This window comes from Lagopus muta, chromosome 6 (genome assembly GCF_023343835.1).
Source record: "Lagopus muta isolate bLagMut1 chromosome 6, bLagMut1 primary, whole genome shotgun sequence".
In the NCBI taxonomy this organism is placed as follows: domain Eukaryota; kingdom Metazoa; phylum Chordata; class Aves; order Galliformes; family Phasianidae; genus Lagopus; species Lagopus muta.
The window spans coordinates 44,756,058-44,772,196 of NC_064438.1; the positions used below are offsets into that span (position 1 = coordinate 44,756,058).

Below are 16,139 nucleotides of genomic sequence, written 5' to 3' on the forward strand. Positions count from 1 at the left end.
AAGGTAAGAGGACAATTTAACCTTGAGATAAATGTGGTGGTTTTGCGGGGTATTTATAACCCACACATTAACTAATTAACTCTTACTTAGGCTGCCACACTGCTTTGGATTTTACTGCACTCACAATTTTCTTAGGTATCCCAAACAGATCTCATATCTCCCCTGGTTTGTGTGACAACAGTTCCCAGTTTTCCTGTCTCAAAGACCCTTACAGAAATTCACCAAACAAACTGGCTATTTAAAACCTTCCAATGACCAGTGACCCACATTGTAACCCACCCATCAGTCGGGGAACAACCAAGGCTTTTGCAGTTCTGGGAGCCAGAACAAGAGCTCCACCTCTCTGACAGAGATGCTTGTTATGCTTTCTTGCTTATGTAAAAGACATGGGATTAGCCTTCAAATCTACTCAGAGTGCTCCTGGCTCCCTGGGAGTAAGCCATCTCCATAGTAACAGCTTTAATATTCAGAGAGGAGACCCATAGACCCTAGATGGTTTTATGTCTGCTTGCTGAAAACAAACCAGCCTTGTCTGAGGGCACATGGTAAACTCACAAAGAAGTTGCTTTAAATATTTAATGGGAATAAGAAAGCCAGTTACAAAGTCCTGAAATCAGCAGATGTTACAGTGTAAGGAAGCTATACATTTCATACATGTGCCAGCCCACTGCACACTGCATGGAAACGCTCAAATAATTCTGCTTGGTCACTGAGAAGAAAGTTCATATAGCAAAAAAATATGTATAAAAAAATACACGGAAGGGAGGAAAAGAACAATGTGTCTCAGCTCTTAACACCATCCACAAGATGGGGATGGCTGCAAACTGTCAATACTGGCTCACCCTGTTCCCTGACTGCTGCTGCACATCTTTCAAAATGACAACTGTGGGTCACCACTGTGCTGCGACAATAAGGCATCAAGAAGGGTAACTTAAATTATACCTTCAGAAATTACTGGTAACAAAGTCAGGGCTCACGTTACACAGTGAGTCAGTCAGAGGACCCAAGTTTTGCACATCTAAACACAAGCGGTATGGATCATGCTGCTGCAAGCACGATGCTAAGACAACCCTATGAAACCACTATGGAGTCAGTGTGAGGTCTGCATTTTGCTGTGATGAGAACAGTCTCTAGTGTTTTCTGTCAGAGCACGGATAGGAAGGAAGTTTGCCCAGGAACTCCACAGAAAACAAGCACCCTGTCTACTTGAGCTTTGCAGAGCCACAAAGTGCTCATGAGCACTTTTAAGCTAGTGTTACAGATATTACACTCCAAACCTTCCTTAAGCAGGCAGATACTCTGATTTTCTTCATCTTCCCTAGGGCAAAGAGAACTGGATAGCCCACAGCCTGCATTTGTGGCAGCGTGCTCATACATACAAACTGTGTGCCCAGACCCAGTGCCTTGCTTCCCAACTACCACATAAGAGCTCACAATCCCACTGGCAAGCTGCTGCTCAGGCTTGCTGAGATCAGCTGCTGTGATGCAACAGCAGGCTTCATGGAGCCCCTTCTCTGTTACCTGAGGTCAGACAAACATAACACCCACACGCTACATGACAGTTAAATACCTCAGCTGGTAACCACAGCTAAATATGGCCCAGACAGTTTTCTATATAGCAGGAGACACAGTAGGGCTTTTAGACATTTATCTTTAACATCTTTCCAAACTGCCACTAATGCTAAATGAAGTAGGTAACAGACAACATCCTCCTCCAGGTACATCTGCTCTAAATTCTAATGTTGAATTAATCTCAATATGATATCCATGAATTGGCAAGATCAAATGAGCTCCAAGCTAGGTAGATGTGAAAGAGAATGCACAAGAAGTCAAGCCTCTGGGTAGCTGGGGAAGGCTTTGGTCAGGCCTGGTCCCAAGATGCAGCTTGAGCTCCATGAAAGAGGCTGAAAATACACCTCTTTCTCTCCCTCCCCACTAAGCAGCAGTACTTCCCCTAAGTGTCCAGTTTGGCTTCCATTTGGATCTACTGTAATCCTTCCAGGACAGAAAGATTTGAGGAAGAAGTGAGGGAAAGCCCCTTCCATGAATTGCATGGTTTGAACCCACTGCTGACACAACCCATCAGGGACTCCTTTGAGCAATGCTGATTTTCAGCTTCTCATTAGCTAAGTGTTGGCTCCATTGATGAAGTCAGTCCTTGCAGCTGCTCATCTTTGAATCAAACTGGCCCACGGAGAGAAAAGCATCTGCCCTGGCTGAATGTGCTTTTGAGCAACAGGGATACATCTCTGTGCTGAGACTTAAATTTTCTTCTGTTGATTTTTACTCTGTCACTTCTCCTCTGATTTTAGCAGCTTTAAGATCAGTCCATCTCTCTCTCTCAGTTCTGCTGTCTTTTACAGATTTGAATATTGCTTTGTTTACCCCCAGCCTTCTCTTTCATATGTCTGGTCCGTGCTGCTGTCCTCTAGACTTTCTCCAAGCAGTTTTCAACACCCTCTGCCATGATGATAAAGCCAGTAGCTATCTTCATTACTCACAAGGTCACTATAAAAAAAAAATCCTGTGTCCAATAAAATGTAGAATTGTGCACCAGAAGCTTTCCTGTGCTCTCAAGCATCTTGAAAAGAATACTAAGTTGATGTCTATTCAAAGCCTAATTACTGTGCAGACTGAAATGCAGGACTTGCACTGAATATCAAAAACTGTTGTCTTAGAATAAGCATGCAGCAGAGCACAAGGCTGCAGGCAGTTCTGCAAGGTGATGCCACTACAAGGAGACATTATGCCTGTTTAAGTTGCGGAATTTGCCATTAGCTGTTGCCCAGTCAGAAGTTTTCAATGTTTCAAGAAACTAAGTAGCTCGGTCTGTGCAAAGCACCAAATTTGAAACAATACCTGGAAATAAAAAAAATCACCTAGAAGTACAGATTGCAAAATAGTGCAAAATGCAGGATTGCAAAGAGATGTCCTGCACCACTCAGGTGCAATATTTCAATATTCAGTGTCTGAAACATGAACCTTTGGCTCTGTCTGACTTCTGATTTAGGTAGTTTCATTGCTCTTTGCAGAAGACAGTTTTCATGGGTTCACAAACTACATCAACAGCATATGGTGAAACCAAGCAGCAAAGTGATCTGTGAATAGTAGGCCTGAAGGTTTGAGAGGAAGCCAGTCACAGACAGGCAAGGCACAACAGGGCAGCACTGGGATTGAGGACTTGGATTGAAAGATTAAGAAGATCGGTGATTTAGGACTTCTGGATATGAAGATATCTCAATGATACTGAAAATTCAATGATAGGCTAAACAAACTATGTAACAGCCTGGCTATGTCTCTGAAAACAGACGAGACTATTCAGGTAACGATACAATATTTTCAAAGAGAAAAATTCCATGTAGAACAGTGCCAGAGATTATATAATCTTTTCCTATGTTAGGTTACCAAATCTAGCACGGGTGACAGAGCATTACTGTCTCCTGTTACACACACTTGTTACTCCTAACAATTTCAGTGGTCAAGGATTTTGTTTAACTGCTTCCAAGGCATATGGTGCACTAAAGAAGTGGACAAATTTTCACATGTGCATTCTATTGTTTTATTCCAGGATACACTTATGAGAGCCTTCAAGGATATTTAAAACTTTATAGCAACTCCTCCGCAAATGCAATCTTCCTTAGATTCCTCCCATTGTTGCTTTTGCGCACAAGACATCTTTCCACGGGAGAATCAATTTGCACAGGAAGAGATTTTCAAGGGAACAGTTTGCTACTTCCACCCCCTCAACACTTTTAATGGTACAGAGTCTAGAGAAAAATAATCTTAGAGGCTCTCTTAAAATAGAATTTATTCCCTCCTCATTTTCAGAATGAAAGACAGACCTAGAAAGTTCAAGCCCCAGCACACAGCCCTGTGCTTCAGTTCCTGAGCAACAGCATGAAAGCCACACAACAGCTAGCCACTAAACTTTGACTGCATCTCCTAAAAGCTACTATTTCAGTAGCACATTCCATATCTACACTACGGTTTTGTCCTTGCTGGATTAAACACTGCCTGATTTCTGTACAATTCTGCACGCCGCTCTCCCTTTCCCCACCTGAGAAATAATTATATGAGATATGGCAGCCAAACTTCACACAAAGCACACACTGCATGGCTTCTGCATAGCATGAGTAGAAAGGCCTTTCTCACCTGGGAATGCATTTATATCGATGACTGCATGCTGCCCGGTCTGATTGTTAATGATGACATCGATTCCGAAGAGGGAAACTCCCAGAGCTTGCCGCAGTGCCTTAGAGATTTCCCGGATGACGTCATCATCTGGCCGCTCAAACACTCCTTCGATTTTATCCAGCTACAGAGGAACAGGACACATTACTGAGTCTGAAGCAGTCTTTTAAGTGCAAAGATTAAATTTCATTTCCAGGTCTAATATCCACCAAACTGCAGAGAACTGGTAGCACAAAAGAGAAACAACAGGAGCTTCTTTAATAATTCAGAATCCTACATACAGCAGAAGTTCACCTACTGTAAAGCATCTAGTTCTTTGCTTCGTTTTGGTGCAGTTCCTTAAAATATGCAACAGTGTAGGAATAAATGGAGAATCACTATTTTAAGTACTAAATCTTCACCTCAGAAAAATAAATTCAGCCAGCCATTTCAACCCTGTGCTGCAACCGTTCTGGATACAATTCTATTATTACAGGTAGATTATGGCCTGTCTGTGGGACTGATAAGACAGACTTGTACCTGCTAGCTTCATCTGAACTACAAAGCACAACTCTGCTGGTATCTTCAAGGCAGCAGCTAATTCAAAGTGGATAGCTTTTGTGTGAATTTTCATCTATAAGTTATTCTACAGACGTGTACTATCATAAATAATCTAAATTATTCTTGACTGGAAGATGTAATTTTTTCACGTTTTAAACAAGAGGTTATGCAGCAGACACTGGTATGCTTGCAGAAATGTGCCTGGAATATGTATGTGCATGAGAGAGGTGGCAGGTAAACCACAAGAGCATATTCTCTACATAAACTTACAAGTAAATTTACCCACAAAGGGATTTACAACTAGCACAATTACAGCTTTAAAATTTTACACATGCACATTTTGCACACAATTTAAATTAATCATTGCTGACTACAGAACTATTCCCAAATAGAGCTCGTGAAACAGAAAAGGATCCAAAGACTCAGAGATTTAAAGGACTCAGTCCTGCAAAGTGACTTTCATAGCAGTTGAGCACCTGAGGCTTTATTTGGATTCATATGTACAAAGCTTATTAAAAGGCCTGGTAATGTGAGCATTAATCCATGCCACTTGCTTGCATGGCTGGACTCAGAAGATCCCCAGAAATGGTCCTTTGGTTGCAGCTCAGCAAAGCCTGCACTGCAGCCAGCTACTGATCCTCTCTGGCCCTGTCCAATGCATTTTCTCTCAATTTCCACCATTTCTCTTTCCTCACAGAACTGAGGATGATTTATGTCTATGAAGCTCTCTAGACAGGGAATGGGCAGATATTTGTATTCAGAAACTTCTTCCCTTTCTCCTCAGCTTTGGGGAGTCCATGCCTAGTGTGTAGCACACAGGCCTGCTGATCAGTGCTTCCTCACCACAGCTCGGTAAGGAATACCAGAGGGACACACAGACATGCTGGTTCACTATACAGAACAGACCTCAGTCAGCAACATGGAGGCAGATAACTTAAGAAGAGCTGCTAGCTACCAGCACTTTGATATGAAAGGACTACATAGTCTTCCAGTTATGCTAGAGGAAAAAGAACAAGTATACTTACCGCTGTTAAGACAGATGATGATTCTGGCTTTGAGACATTGTGGCTGTTGAAGAATATTGATTCTCTGTCTGAAATTAAAAGAAGGTAGTAAATAACTGTAGAGGATTTTAATTTCCAAAGGATGAGTGCAATGAACAGCAGATGGCACTGCAGCCCAGGGAATCCAGTCTTGATCAATACTAGATAGCTCCCTGCACCATCTGCCCTGAAGTGTGCTCCTACTCACAGCTCGGCTATGAGCATAGGCAGCAAAACATGGCCAGGGCCAGCTGTGGTTTCCAGACCTCAGCTCTCAGTTAAATAGAACTATGAGAGGTTAACAAAAACTAGTTTTGATTCATCTATTAAACACAATCAATTAATAATGAAGTTAATTTCTACCAATTTGATACATTCAATATGACTGCTCAGATCATAAAGCTTGCTGGCCTCTGACATGACGTTTAAGAGAAGCCACAGAGCCATGTACGATAAAGATGGGAGAACCATAAAAAGCAAACTTAAATCCACTCTGAAGTCTGAGACTATCACGTACTCCTCTTGCCTTTCCTCCCATTCAGAAAGGCCCCGTATTTTCAGACAGTCAGCTCCAGGGAGTGCTTCACAATCATCAGACCTGTTAGGAGGGTACTTATAGCCCACAATTCTACTGAAATTGGAAAGAAAGCCAGACACTTACCCTAATCTGCCCACCCAACGTATTTTACATAAGCTTCCAGACAACTTTAAGGTTTTACACAAATGGATGAGATACTAGCAAGGGCATTTTTAAAAAGATGCCTTAACATATTCTCTTCCAGCAAAACCACAGCCAGTCACAATATCTTATATGAACACAGCCTACTTCAGGACACACAGCACACCTAAAAGTAAATATATCCAACCTACTGCCACACATCCCTACAGACAAGGTTTTTTACCAGGATCCTGCTGAATTCCACATAAACTAACAAAGTATGCCCTTGTGAGTGGAAACAATGGTGAGCACACACTGATATATTAAGATTAGTAGAAATCACTACAAAAAGTCACCAGAAATTGGTACTTGCTTCTTCATCTCCATCAGCTTAATCCCTTTCACTCATTTTTCCACTTGCAGGACTCCACCCACCATGAGCTCCAGGGAGCACCAAGCACCTTCATAGCCTGTGTACTCTTAGTGTGGCACAGCCTGAAGTAGACACATCTTTGCCTAAGAAGGACCCTGTCTGTATTCATACTTCTGCTCACTGATAGAGAGATCCATGCCCTGCTAATTCCTTCTTGCTTCTGATGTCCCACTAAATGTAGATCTCAGGCCCATCAAGGGGAAGGAATTCTTCGTCCATACAGGAAATTTTAGAATCTTCTAATGAAAACCTTTAATGTGACTGCTCTCCAGTAACATATAGGAGGATCACTGTTCTTACTGACAAGACCATTCCTCCTGTTCTCCAACAGCTGGTATCCACAAAATAAAGAGACTTGCACCAAGGTTTACAACAATGGGCCTCATATTTCGGGGAAAGCACAAGTGAGTTTCAATTTAAACACACATATATAATCAAGGTAAAAATAGGGAAAGGAAGTTCTGAAGCCATGTAATCCAGGAAATCCTCTCCAAAGCACATTTATAAACAAACTCCGGAACAAATGATGTGACCTTACTAGGAAATCAGAGAATTTCTCCAGCTCCACACTTCCACATTACACAAAACACTGTTTCTAACAGGTAAGACACTGTTTACTGTTGCGTAAATATTTACTATATAAATGTCATTCATATATATTCCAGAGTACGTGAGTTATCCCCCTTCTTATTGAAATAATACAGAAGAAATAACATATAGGAACCAAATGTCTTCATTTAATCGACCTTCTCAAAGATTTTTTTGAGCTTCCTTCGAGCTGCTTGTTGCTAAGGCTCTAAGAACGATCGCTTCCTTGTAAACGAGCACAATATACCTGAGATTCCAGCAGAGAAGTTCTTTAAAGATGGTCTTTTCACCACTGTGTAGGATTCCCCAACTACAAACACTTTATACAGCACAGCATTGTGGTTGATGAAGCTCTGAATGACACAAGGCGGGCGGACAGCTTTCAGACCCTCCTGGTTGAAGATGATCGCCATCTGAAAACACACACAGTTGTGCACAAGTCTTTCAATAACTTTATATTCACCAACAAGCAGTGAGGGGGAACATGTACTGGTGGATATACATTGACCAAGTGTGGATCCCTTCTTAGCAGCAAGTCCCGCATTATTACATTTCAGTGACACAAACTCTTCAAACAACTGATAACATAACTTTCATTTTCAATGAAAATTTTCATCTCAGCTCTTCATAATTTCATTTACCCACTTCTGTTAAGAATGCTACTGGAATCACAAGTTTTTAGAAGAAAAAAATGATAAAATATGTGACCATTATAGCCAATCATGTCTGTGTGAATATAAGCTCATGTCATGAGAATAACAGAAGCGTGAAGACGTACATCTGTGTACTAACAATATAAGTTTTTCTCTGCAGCAGTATTTCCTGTGGCTTGGGTCAGTACAGTGGCAATGTCATAAGCAATGGGGTCTCACCCACATGATCAGATAACTTTTTCCAGCACCTAGTATCTCTTACTGCTAGGGAATTTGGGGCCAATGATTTTCAGTTTTGACCCATTATTCCAGATGCACAGTTCCCCTCAAGGAACTGTAAAAAATATGCCCCAAAGGAAGTCATTTATAGGGCCTTTATGATGAACACCAGGTGTCTCAAACAATGGATTTGATGCTGGATGGTGCAGAGAAGTATTCTGTCAAGCCAACGTATCTTCACGTTACACTGTTCTTTGCATAGAACCTTCCACCAACTCACTTGCGTGCATATCTAATTGTCATAAGCACTGTTTTCCACCTTGCAGGTTTGTAGATGGGATGCAAATGTGTCCATGGCTCCAATGCAGAAATGGCAGCAAGCACTGTTCTGGCACAAGCTGATGAAGTTACTTTATACCCAGGTGCCCCTAAAAGCTGTGAGGATAAACTTAAGTTTGTTCCCTAACCTAAAACCCTTGAGAAAACTTTGCTCTTATTATCTGAATAGGAATCTCTCCTCATCATTTCAGTGATGCTGGGCCTTGTTATCCAGAGACACACAAGAAAATTTTGTCAGTCAGATGAATATGAGTAAGAACTAACCAAGACCAGAGAATCTGATGTCAGGTTTATCTTCCTTCCCTCTGAGCACAGTTCCCTGGCACAAGTTAGACCATCTTTGGGTTTGACAACTGTAAAGCTGTGAAGGCAACAGCTAACCTTCCATCTCTTGTGCCTGCATCTACCTCATTCAGTGCAGGATGTACATTTGCCATAAAAGCTCCTTAGCTCTAAAAAATGAGTTTTTCTTCATCCATATTAGTATTTTCTCCCTATCCTCTTTGGGCCTAGTCTTTTACTTGTATGTAAAAAAAACAGCCCAGAGAGGTTAAGAGAATTCCTGTGGGTCCCACAAGAACTCCACAGCAAGGTACAGAATAACATTGGAGCTTCTTGCTTTGGTATGGTGCAAATGAGTTATCTGACCATGTGTTTCCAGTCAGTTTTTGTACCTTCTGGCACAAGCTGTATCTTACTGAAGTCATAGAAATTGGAAAGATTTTACAAAGAAACTTTTCTGCTTTATGTTCTCTCACTCCTACTTTATATTATATATGATCAGCTATTCATTTGCTGTACATTGTACTGTCATACTGAATTCTTGATAACATCTGTTCCCGCATTAAAAATAGTAAATTTAATAGATTTTGTTGATCCAAAACACAGGCATGGTAAATGATGTAGTGACTACACATTAATAGTTAAGTCTGAGCATTTTATTTTTGTCGTTACTTATTTAATATTCTGCTTTGCTCCTTATCTGGTAGACCACATAGGACCAGAGAACCATCTGTATATAAGCACAATAACTCAGGAGATTAACATTTTCTAAGTTAATGTCAGTATAAGCATTCAGTGCCTACTTGCAGCTGATACTCTTATGCTGTCTCTTACACCAGATGCCAGCTGTTTGACACACAGACTGAATCTGTGATTAGTGATAACTTGTGCAAGAAACCTACTGTAACCAACAGCATCTTCCATCAAGACGATTCACAGCAGTAACATCATTTGCCTTTCACTGGTGGCAAGAACCACTGTTCTTTTTTCTTTTCTCCTTGTGCAAAGACAGCTGCCTTTATAATATCTACAATATCATGCTGGTAAAAACGATGTTGTTCTTATCCTCCAAGTGTTCTCTGCAAATAGTTAATTAATTCTTGGAAACCACTCCTTCAGGTACTTATCACTTTTTGTTTTGGAATTGTGAAAACCCAGAGAGTTTGTATTCTCAGCACAGAGCCTACCCAAGCTACTAGAAACCACATGAAACCTTTCTTCTGCAAAGCTATGTCTTGACAGCCCCATAGACTAGCATACAACCCATAAAAACTCTCATGGTGCTGTTATGCTGGTTCATTGGGATGTCTCATTCCTTCAGCATGCATGAATACAGATTCAGGAATTTGATTGCAGGGTGTGCTTGCCCTTTGTCATCTAGCACAGACCTGCTGTATCTAGCAGTAACTTGGGAATAATACTTTGTATCATAATTTTCAAATGGCATTACTTGTTACAGAGGCAGAGCTCTTCTAAAGGTAAACCAAAATACCTGGCAGCAAGAAATTATCGTGTTAATGGACTTCAGTCTGAAAAAAAAAAAAAACAACCCACAGTGGTTCCCTACTTTTTACTCCTGTCTGCTCAATATTTAGAAAAATAAACATTCTGGACATGTTTTTTCACATCATGGATCTTAGTGATGTCAGCTTTACCAAAGGACAGTTGTGTTTCAACCTACTAGCAGCTGGGAAGGAGAACCGTAAGGCATCGTCTGTTCAGTTTCTAACAGAAATGATGCTGGCAAAGTGGGATTCAAATGCTGGGTTGGCTGATGCAATTTGCAGTACAGAAGCCACGTGGAACTGTGGGACACGAATACTAACAGCACCTGACCTAACTAGTTTGTGCATTCACAGCAAATTATGAAGTCTGCCAGACAAGGCTGGCACCAAGCCCAAATTCAAGCCCTGTCCCTTCAGCTGTCCCTGCTAGCCAATACTTGATCTTTCTGACTAGTCATCTAATGAAGAAAAGCAGATTTCTGACCAGATTGCATTCTAGTTTCAGTGTCAACTTTGCAGTGGGAATATCTCTACAAATTGTGCAAATTACCAAAAGCCATAGGAGGAGCCGTTAATAAAACATGCAACCATTTCTTCTAGACCTACTATCTTTGAGACAGACTGTATTGTAAACAGACTATTTATTCTACATTTCCCTTGCCATTACTGCCCATAAAATAACATTTACAAGACGGTTCTTCTCTGATTATAAATATATTTTTGGATTACTCCTGAGAACACAGCAATTTCAAAGTTTACTAAATATGTAAAATGCCATGCTAGACTTTAGGGTTTTTTTCCAGGAGACCCTTTTTTGCTCTAGTCGTAAGTTCATGTGATAAAACACAGCATACAATTATATTTCAGTCTAATTTTTGCTCAGAAAATGGAATTCTGGTGGAGGCATGTCTGCACTGTACAAAGGAAATATTCACCAGGGAAACAAAAGTCAAGGCCTAATTGGACAGGCCTTGAAAGCTTCACACATTCCAGGTTGCACTTGTAGAGGAAAACTACACAGAAAAGTCAACAGAGAACCAAGTCTTAAATTCATTACCGACCCAGTCCCAAGTGCTCTCAGGAATGACAGCAAAAATTCATAGCAGCTGCTCCAGCAAACTAACAGAACTGTCTGTCACGCTTGTAAAATGATCCAAGCCAAGCTTTAATGAAAAACCTAGCTGCATTTTTTACAGCATTGTCCATTCAAAAGTTCGGCTGTAGGCATTCTGCTCATCTAGACTGGCATTTTACTTTAGGGCCTTCACTTCCCAGAGATGCTGCAGCAACATACTGCACATTTCAGGAGCAGCTGGGAAACCTGGAACAGTGACCATGTTGCTAACAAAGGAAGCCAGGCATTCTTGGAGCCAGCAGGGAGGACAGGATTCTTAAAACTGAGCTGTGGTATGCAGGAAGGCAAGAAGCACAAATGGAAAAGAATTAAATCAGGACTCGACTTGCCTAAATTTAGAGGAAGCTAAGCTCACAGAGAATGCACTCCTTCCAGGAATACATAACGGTTTTAACTGCAACTGCCTTACGGGAATGAGGAAAAGCAGATAATGCTACCAGTTCCGTTCTTCCCACAGCTTCAACCACATTATTACAACCAAACATGCCTGGAAACAGACACTATTTGCTATTCCTGTAGTTCCACTAGGATCCAGCCTGCCTTTATTCACATCTCTGCTTCATCTGCAGCACAAAATCGTTTCTCACCAGTACTATGTATATTTTGGAGGGGAAGCATGGTGGGGCAGAAACCCCCACCCCCTGGTGTAATCTCCTGCCAGATGAGAGGCTGACAAAGGAGATGCCTTGCAGACAGAGCTTGACAACAAACTGTCGGAAGCAAGTGTACAGTTGGACGAGTAGTATGGCTAGGCTGGTACGTTATAAGTATTACAGTTAGAAAGATTATCATGCTGAAAAAGAAATAACCCAGGAAGGAATGCTTACCCGTATCCAAGGATACAGGTTCACAGTGGAAAACTCCAAAAAGAAGAAATCTTCAGAAAGAGATCTTTCCCCAGTGGTAGTCAGCCCTTAAGTGAGGTCTAGGAGTTTGCCTTCACCTGTGCTCCCATGGCTGACCCAGTCCTTGCCTCAGGTGCTCAATCAGTGGTTCAGGCCGTGACTCAACAGTTCCCAGGCAGCAAGAAAACTAGATAATAGAAGCTTGAAACTGCTACAATAAGCTTTTATATCAGGAGTTTAAAGATAGATTTGGCTATCTTTCAGATAAACCTAAAAAATACTGGTGTTATTAAACCCAGTGAAATGTGTGGGAAGGAGAGTGGTTTGGGCAATGCCCTCATTCTGCCTTCCTAAAGAATCAGAAAGCACCAGCCAAACCGCTGCAAGAGGAGTGAAAGTAAAGCTGCAAGAGTTTTTAACTCACCTCATGAGAGTTGGTTCCATGGGCCACTCTGGTTTTACAAACTAAATTAAAAAAAAGAAAAAAAAACTGAGACAGGACACACAAAACCTTTACAAATCCATTCCCACCCACACTTACAATCACTGGAGGCACTGACTGTATCAGATAATACTGACAGCCACTGCTTGAACAACATCCTCAGTCACTGCAAAGTTTAGCTTGCTCTGACCTCTGCTCTCTCACCTACCCCCTGGAACTGAGATGCAAACAGAGGTCATTTGTAGGGTGAGACAGAGGTGGGAAGCTCCAGAGTTAGTGCCACTACTGGTACTGCCAGCCTGCCCACTCAGAGGGCTTATTCACGCATTCGTGGTTTTGCCTGAGGCTGAAGAAATTTACCTGTGCCACAAAAAAACCACTGTCCTGAAAACAAGGGAGCTGGGGCACACTGGAAACCAGCTGCTTTTCCTGCTTCCCTCTTCCTGGGGAAGGGCCAGAGACCAAATGGTCTGAACCAAAATAAGGCACAGAGGGAGACAAAGAAGCAGAGAGCTCAGCAGTTCTTTCTTCTCCATATTCCTTATCTGCTATGCATATCTACGCAGTTCCCATTTCCATACCAAAACTGGTAAGAGGGAAGAAAAAAAATGTTCCTGCTATTATGAAATCAGGAAAGAGCTGAAGATCCTGGGAGCCTTTGCACATGATGTGCAAAGATGGTATTATTTATATGTTAATCAGAGGAGATAAAACTTGTATGTAGTGAGGAGGTGGACAGGACAAGACTTCTCTGGGGGATGCTGGAAGAATAAAGCTGCCGGGCAAGAGGACAGGCAGCTATGAAAGGTAGATGCCCTGCTCTAGAGTCCAAAATAAGTTGTAACTGGACATTTTGGAAAGTGGTGCATGATGCTGATAGACATAAGCTCTGTGAAGCAGGAGAATTTGGAAAAAAAAATTAAATAAAAGAATCAGAAAAAAGCACTCCCACAATGTCACTCTTGTTACTTTTTAAATTTTATCATCATTTAGAGGCACTGACTCAGGCCTTCTGAATACATAGAATCATATAATGGCCTGAGTTGAAAAGGACCACAGTGATCATCCAGTTTCAATCCAACTGCCACAGGCAGGGTCGCCAACCACCAGACCAGGCTGCCCAGGCTGCACATCCAGCCTGGCCTTGAATGCCTCCAGGGATGGGGCACCCACAACCTTTCTGGGCACCCTGTTCCAGTGCGTCACCTCCAACAAAAGCGGATAGGGAGGAATTTTATTCCACATCCAATCAAACTGTTTCAGAGCATCTGAATTAACAGCCTTTACACTCCGGCAATGAAATACACTCTCCTGCAGTGTTGGTCATGATGTTCTTTGGGGAGTTTGTGGAATATTGCAAATCTAACTGAAGCACCAATTCAAAATCCATATACATACTGAATGGGAATGCCAGTCCATTCTTCTCTATAAGCTGCAAGGTATCTTCTCCACAGGCACTTGTCAGCTCCATAAAGGGTGGTGAACAGATCCTCTCATCTATAAGACAAAATGAGCCCAAATTAACATCAGGGGTTTAGCTTCTCAGCTGCATATTTATAGACTCTCTTCAAACTAACTGCTTTTTGGTAGTCAGCTATACTTTACCAGTTGATATTAAAACATCAGAAAGACTATCAGCCAGACGTGGATTTGCAATTCTGGAAACATTTCAGAAGATATAAGGCCAATTTTTGGACACACTGAAATAGAAATACACAAGGCCCACATTTTCTCAAGTAGGTATGTAGGCAAAAACCATTACTCACTCAGAAATACATAACTGCACAAGCTGTAGCCATGGAGTAGAAAGACATAGGGATGCTAGCTTTTAGCATTTTACAGAAACTTGTATGGTTAGCAAGTGTGGTGGGAGCAGGCAGTCTCTCAAAGCAGGCATTACTGGATCACCTCTCACACAGTTGTGGATGTATTTCAGGCAAGGTGAGAGACACTATTGCTACAAGAATTTTTCTCTGAAAAGACTATTTTCCTACCTCCTAAAAGGAGCAGAAACATCGATGCTTTGAGGTCAACCTTTAAAAACTTAAACAAAACATCCCAGACTTCAAAGTTTTCAGTTTGCTTCTATGAAAACAGAAAGCAGCATCCAAAAGTGACAGGTACTGCAATATTTACAAGCCTTTGCCAGAGTAAAAGAAAGTTCCTTCGTTGGATGAATTAAGGAATCAGATTTAGTTTACAGATACTTGGGAGCAACTTTGCCTTGGCAGCTCTCCCACCCATATGCTTAAGGCTCACAAATAACTTTGCCTTCAGAGTGCAAATGAAGAGGGACATATGGTTCCATCTCACCTCCCTCCACTGCTCTCCCCTGAAAACAGTAATCGGAGACAGGACGTTTTAGTGTTCCTGCCAATTACATGACGTTTGCATGGGGAGATGAAGAAAGGGGCAAACAGTAATCTCTTTGACACTGCACTTACAAAAGACCACTTGGATCAACAAAAATTATCAGAGAAGACTCTTAGCATCTCAAAGTGCTCCTGCAGGCTTTGCACAGCAATGGCATTTTCTCCACCAAGAAGGCAATTCTAGCTCACTAAAGCTGCTCGAACAAACCATTAATTCATGGCTATACCTGAGGACAAACAACACTCAACCCAAGATTCCAGTACAGCCTACAGCTAGAAGTGCTGCTCTGAGTTTAACTGCACACACTGCAATTCTGAAGGTGGCTGTCACTTTATAAAAGTTCTCCAGCTGTCAGTGATGATCCTTTCTTCCTTCCAAAGGCGGCAAACAAACTCTGAATCTTTCTCTCATCACTGAGCTCCTACTATCAAAGTGAGTGCAGTCTCAGCACACCTTCCCTGCCTTGAGGTCCAGGATAGACATACAATTCTCAAAGCTCAATCTCAAAACTGGGTTTAATCAGCACAAAATTACACCATACACTCATGTGGTGCAACAAATAGCCACAGGCACATATAACTTTCTCTTATCCTCCCACAGCAGACAGCAGCTGCAGCAAAATCCTACAGAGCACAAATTGGGTGCACGATGCTTGGCTACTGCTGCTACCTCTTCCTAAGCCAGTAGCTACCAGTCACCATGGGGAACCATTGTTAAAAAAGAAATAATAAACATACAAACAAATGAACATAACAGTTTAGAGGTGAGAATATAAGACAGAAGTCTGGCCCTACTGCTGACTCTGTGTTGACACTGACTTTTCGGAAAAGACTATCGCATCTTCCATCTTTGGCGATGCACAAGTGCCCTTAGTTCTCAGGAGTCTTACAAAC

At 41.7% G+C, this 16,139-nt stretch overlaps 1 protein-coding gene across 1 annotated transcript in view; it reads right to left on the minus strand.

Annotated features, from left to right (window-relative positions):
* ITPK1 (inositol-tetrakisphosphate 1-kinase) overlaps positions 1-16,139 on the minus strand; it is a 127,745-nt gene that overhangs the window by 4,098 nt on the left and 107,508 nt on the right. Inside the window, exons 6-10 of the mRNA XM_048950271.1 lie at positions 14,272-14,370; positions 12,856-12,896; positions 7,701-7,866; positions 5,757-5,824; positions 4,153-4,315 (exon numbers count right to left, since the gene is read on the minus strand). Coding sequence (XP_048806228.1) covers positions 4,153-4,315; positions 5,757-5,824; positions 7,701-7,866; positions 12,856-12,896; positions 14,272-14,370 — 537 coding nt within the window. The remainder of the gene's footprint in view (positions 1-4,152; positions 4,316-5,756; positions 5,825-7,700; positions 7,867-12,855; positions 12,897-14,271; positions 14,371-16,139) is intronic.